The sequence below is a fragment of the Electrophorus electricus genome, chromosome 14 (assembly GCF_013358815.1).
Source record: "Electrophorus electricus isolate fEleEle1 chromosome 14, fEleEle1.pri, whole genome shotgun sequence".
Lineage (NCBI taxonomy): Eukaryota > Metazoa > Chordata > Actinopteri > Gymnotiformes > Gymnotidae > Electrophorus > Electrophorus electricus.
In genome coordinates, this window is record NC_049548.1 from 12,876,260 (window position 1) to 12,882,500 (window position 6,241).

The 6,241-nt window shown below is 43.6% G+C and overlaps 1 protein-coding gene across 3 annotated transcripts in view; it reads left to right on the forward strand.

The window, feature by feature from the left end:
- Positions 1 to 6,241, forward strand: part of LOC113581982 — a 67,797-nt gene that overhangs the window by 49,438 nt on the left and 12,118 nt on the right. For all 3 annotated transcript variants that reach the window (XM_035533365.1, XM_035533364.1, XM_035533366.1), the window contains exon 11: positions 4,264 to 4,307. In XM_035533365.1, coding sequence (XP_035389258.1) covers positions 4,264 to 4,307 — 44 coding nt within the window. The remainder of the gene's footprint in view (positions 1 to 4,263; positions 4,308 to 6,241) is intronic.

The following is a 6,241-nucleotide window of genomic DNA, read 5'->3' on the forward strand; positions in this document are numbered from 1 at the left end:
ACCACATGAGTTCCTCAGGACTGGCGCTGCACTGGGCTTATTTGTTTGGTGCATGTGTGGCTCTGTGTCTGTGCTTTAGTTTATTTGCTGATACACTGCCTGTGTTACAGCAATCGGAGGAATCAATGTATGCTTCTAATTTGTCACAGCGGTCAGTGAGTATATTTAGAGGGTGTAATATTAGTGATTCAAAAAAGCAAGAGGTGAAATGATGTTCTGAACTCTGGTTACATAATGACACCAGTTTCCTTTTGAGTTAAACTAAAATAAGATAACTAAAATAAGTCGCAGTTAATATTATAAAATGTATGGTAATGTGTTAATTGTTCACCGTCATCATCGGTGTTCATCATTCACATGCGCTCTCTCTCTGTCTCTCTCACACAAATACCTACAGACAAAAACACACACACACCTCTGAGAGACGATGGGAGCGGAATGGTAATCAGTATTCAGAGTGTAGTGCTCTGTGTGTGTGTGTGTGTGTCTGTGTAGATGAGTTGGATGGCTACGATTGGCTGTTCAGTAGCTGAGCACAAGGGAAGGGAGATATGCAATGAGAGAGAGAGAGAGAGAGAGAGAGAGAGAGAGAGAGAGAGAAGGGGAGGGAGCAGAGCTCACAGCCTCAATCAGGTCTCCCTGAGACTTCCCATCAGCCACGGTGAAAGAAAAGGATCACACCGGAGCCTCGGCAACAAGACGTTGCTCTTTCTCAGGTTCTTGCTTGAAGCCCTCCCACAATCCTAAAACAGAGGATTAAGAAGCATTGTTCTGGTGCCGGATGCTTTTCCTTTAAAGTGGAAAAATGGGGAAAGAAATGAAAGGATCTGCGCTTTTAAAGTGGAGATGGCGGGATTAAGAGAAGAATGACGTGGGAGTGGAGATGGCAGGATTAAGAGAAGAGTGACGCGAGTCCTGGGAAGCTGGAGTTTTCTCCTCAGGTTCTCGTTTCTGGAGGTGGAGTGACGTGAGGGCGAGAGAGCAGGAGAGGAGCTACAGAGCAACAGGAGACATTCAGTGTCTTCCTTCAGAGTGGCTACGTGAATTTGCACATGGAGCTGGTCCTTTTTCTCTTTTTTTTAATGTAACCTTGTTTAGTGTTATCATTTTTAACTGTGATTTTTGGACTATTCTGCGTTTGTTTTGGCTTAGTTAATTTTTTGACGTGATTTGCGAAACCCTAGCTACATATTATAAGCAAGACATTTGGCAATTGCATACTATTTTCTTCAGTGCACTCGCGTGTATGTGTGGGTGCGGGTGTGTGCTCACTTCTGTCCTGTCATCTTTCAGTTTCCGCCCATTTCATCCATCTGTTGGATTCTGGCTGTCTTTTCACACTTCTGCAAGTATCCTTTGCCATCTGTGAGTGAGTGAGTGTGTGTGTGTGTTTTTTTCCTCCTGTTGTATCACCACTCACCTGTTTTGAATGCAAGTGCGGGCCTGTTGAGCTAAGGCTGAGCTGGAGTTTGGCGTGCACTCCACAGGTGAACTCTTCATGCTTCATCCACTGCCTTAGTCTGGAAATCGGTCCCTTTGGCTTTCCCACAGATGTTGGCTCACGTCTCCTTCCCTGCGTCTTTCATTTTCATCTACGTTCTTTTACATTTTTTTCGGATTATATTTTGGATATCTTTTGTGACTGCGATTCATTTTTAGCTGGTAAATTTGGTTAGTATGGCTCCACTGCATTGCTGGCCTTTTGCTGACAAATATGACCAGCGCTCACTCCACCGCCGAGCTTGTGACAAATGCTCAAGGTAGCAAACAGATTGGAAATATGAATCTTGAAGCCCACGTGAAGCTGGATTAAGGCATGTGACATCACTGCAGCCAGTCATTCATGTGATTTTGAGTTTCAGTGGTTTGCGTTCTCTGAAGGTGTCTGGATGGAGTTTTTTCCCTTCCCACAGCCTCGGCTTGGATTAAAGATTTATTGTTTTTTTTTTTTTTTTTTGATTTTTTTTTTTTTTTTTTCTCTGTCTCTCTGTTTCTGGGCCTCCACCACCTGAGCACCTGCCTCTCTGATCAAGCCATAGTCCCACTACAGCAGCGCTGCTGGAGCGCTTCTGACGAGTGTGATTGGGCTTGCTGGTGGCGCTAATAGCCCTCCCTCTCCCACCTCTCTGTCTGAAGTCTGCAGGGCCGGGCGATAGAAGCCCCTGGACAGACCTGTCGAGCTCCCTGCAGCCGGAGTGTTTTGTTCTTCATCATGATCGGAGTGAACAGCCTGCACTCGGCCGGGCGCTTGCGCTCCCGCTCCCTCTGTTCCGTGCGCTACGGACGCGATTTCCGTATGATGGACCCATTCCGCTACCCGCGCACGCCGCGCTCGCGCTCCCTCAAGCCCCTTGTCTTTCCGGACCTGTTGGGCAAAGCCCAGGATGGCCAGAAACACCCGCAGTTCCGCAAGAGGAAGAGGGTATGCCTCTTCCTCCCCGTCGGCTGTCTTCACTGACTCGCATCCCTTACCGGTTTCTCTATTTCACTCATCTGCTCATCTTACCTCTTGTTTACCTCTTTTCTTGTATCCGTCCTGTCTCTCTGCAGCCTGTTTTCGCGCATCACCTCCTCAGTGTCTGACATACTTACCTTTCCCTTCGCTTCATCTGCCTCACCCTGCACCCATGTGGGTGAGCACATGTAGCTGACGACGTTTAGTCTGTTTAGCATTAGAGGTGAGCTTTTCCTACCAAAAGGCAACAGGGAGGATTGACAATACCAGTGTTCCTAATTGATTATGAGGAGTACTGTTTTGGACTGTGCTTGCATTTGTGGTGAGTGGGAGGTGATGGAGGAGTGTTAATATCAGAATGACACTCACTAGTAGCTCATTTATAGACTTTCTTCTGCTGCCATAATTTTCTCTATTTGTTACAGACCTTCGCATGTTCATGAGTGTGATTTGTTTGGTCCAAAGGGAGATGGCTGCAGGTTTTGTTTGGATGGCCACCGACATCCAGCATTATGACTATTATCCATTAATATTCCAAGCACACCACTTCCACATGACCATCGCTGTATCGTGTTTTGTTGCAATTTCCGCAAAGTTGCGGTTATACACAAGAAATCCATAAGAAGGGGAAAAATGGATTAAAATATCAGCTGTGAAGTTCAAGAACCAAAACAGAACGCACAAAAAACCATACCATGTTTTCATCTAAATATATACTTATTGTAATTGTACCACGATAGCTGTTAATTGTAAGCAATAAACACACAATGTAATTTCCATAAATATGTAAAACCGCACCATCTGACATTGTCACTTTAAATGCAGCGAGAGTCTCGCTGATTATGACCACTGGCATCCTCTCATTAGTTTGAGTGACAGCTGGATTCTCATTGGCAGCAGCCAACACCCAGTCCTGGGGGTGATGATAGGAGACTGATGTGTTTGTGATGTACAGCAGACGTTGGTGTAACACTTCCTCTAGGTTGTGGGGCCCTCCAGCTCCTATACTGTAGAATGATCTGATACTTTCTGAAACCTTAATCTGGTGCATATATGGATGTGCTGACACTGCTTCTAAAGAGGCAGTACCTTTCAGTTACGGTTCTGAATGCCAGACCTCAACTATAAGTATCGGTACCACTTTCTGTTTCACCTTAGCCAGTAGATGTTTGCATACAAGCCTTCATCATCATTTTTGCACATCTAAAAAACATCTTCAAAAAGGCCGGTGTTAACCCGCTGATGAAATAATCAATTTTGTGTAAACAGCTGAAATAGCTGTAACCTCAGAATACTGATATTAACATTATGGTTAATGCAGATAATACTAATCACTAGAATCAGCTCAGTGCAGATCCATTACTTTAAATGCATCCCATTTCAGTAAGCAGACCAAACAAGAAGAGAAATCACATTAATTAATCACAAATGATTTAGAATTGTGGACTAAATCTTTTGTTGCCAGGTGTTAACCATGATTAAGAGCCTGTTACCGTGTTGAGTCAGGACAGTGATGACTGGTGAGGCTGGACTCACTGTTTCTTTGTGGCTCACAGCTCTGGTGTTTTTAATGCATGTGATTGAGTGGAGGAGATTTAAATCTTTTTTTTCTGTTTTTTTTTCTGTGCCATTATAGTCAAATACTGAGAGAGGATATGAAAGATATCGGTGCTAATAGAGATATCTCACTCACACTTATTCGGGCATGGATATACATACACGTGCAGACGCACTCACACACACACACACACACATTCTCACAGCATATTTGTGGCTAATTTGTAATTACCTGTTGTGTGTTTCTGCAGGCTCTCTACAACTCCATCAAGAATGAGAAGCTTCAGTGGACAATGTGAGTCTTCCATCATCACCTACTGCACATGCTCATTATTACACATGTCCATGGGTCCTGTTAGCTTTGCTTTGGCTTCAGATTGTGTCAACTCTTCCTGTACTGTGTCTTTTAACACAGAGGCAGTTTTTTTTTTACAAGCTTGCAGTGGATGGTGTACTGACTGCATTAAGGCATAGTGTGTCATTCTATAAGGTTGGTCATTGAGAAAAAGGTTCGATTTGTGATTTCATAATGAAAACAAAGATATCCATTGCATTGTAGTGTGTGTGTGTGGAGGGAGGTTGTATTGTTAGTATAGCTGTATGTATTGATGACATCTGCTATGATAAGGCTCCAGGGTGGTTTGGTAGAAACATTACTGTGTCAGAGTTCTATTCTTGCTTTTCCATCGCAGTCACCAATTAAAGGCCCTGGCTTTCCTAGCGCTGTTGCCATGGTTACGCCTCCATGGCTACCGCTCTGTAACAGCAGCAGCAGTAGCTCTCCTGCTTCGGCTGATCTGAATTCACCGTTGCGCGCACACGCACACGCACACACACACACACACACACACACACACACACACATAGAAACACACCAAAACGCACATCAGTGCACTCTTTAAAGGGGTCTGCATGCATCCAGGGTAAAGGTGAGCTTACAGTCCACCTACTGCCTGTCTTAAAATAGCCTCCCCCTCTGTCTTTTACACACACACACACACACACACACACACTCACACACACACACACACACACACACACACGCATACACACGCATTTAGTTCTGCAGCATAAGAATACAGCTCCTAGGAATGACCAGTTCATTTTCTCCTGCCTTGCTGCATAACACACTGCAATGAATTACCAATTTTCCCAGCAGTACTGTTTAATGCACACATGCTCACTGCACCACATGGGTGTGAAAGACACAATGCATAATACATGAGGTGGTGTGATGATGTGAGCAGCTGTACAGTATACTAGAAGCCTGGCATAGGATAAAGCAAGAGTGGACCTGTATGGCTGTCGAGAGGTACTGATGAGTAACGACAAAAAGATGGAAAGAAAGAGAGAAAGAGCGAGAAAGAGAGGCATGCTGAAGATGTCGAGGATAAAGGAAAACACACAAAGCATTTCGTCATTTCTGTTCTCTCGTATGTACACACTTAATGGCTACTGGAAGCTGTATGTGATTGGCACGCGTGTGCATACAGCCTTTCCAAATCTGCTCAACACTCAGCTCTTGACTGCTGCAGTTTGATAAGCCAGTATATAGTTTGATGGCTGGTATAGTGGGTAACAGTGCTGCCTCCCCTGTGGACACTCGGGTTCGAACGCCATCGGGGCAAGTGTTCTATGCTATACCAATCAGAGTCCTTGGGCAAGACTCCTAACTCTACACTTGTCTATCTCTCTGACATGATTGAAATTGTAAAATGTTGTGGATAAGATTTGACTGACTGCCAAATCCATAAAATCTACATGTAAATAGGCTTAATGAACTATAGCAATATAAAAATACTGATAATCCAGTTAACATTTTGTTTGACAGAGATTATTCTGAACCATATCTGCATTAAAGTGGATACAACTCAAAGTATACAAGGAATATTATCATTTGGGAAATAAATTGTTTATCTTTAATGAAAGTAGCCACATAATGTTTCCTGTTACTTTGGCAACCAAGCATTGTGTTGACCATCTCTGAAATTTGACATTGACATACAGGGTTTGGTCTCTTTTTTTTTTTTACTTATTTGCTTTAGAATTTAAGATGTACATGTAGGAGATTCTTCCTACAGTTCCCTGCCAGCCAGATACATGTTCAAGGCTTCCTCAGACAATATTTCAGGAGATCTTTGGGCTTTATTGAATTTTGGTCACTTGGTTGAGACTGTGCAATAATTTTATTGATTATTGAGATGCATTCCTGATTCATCAGTGTTCATT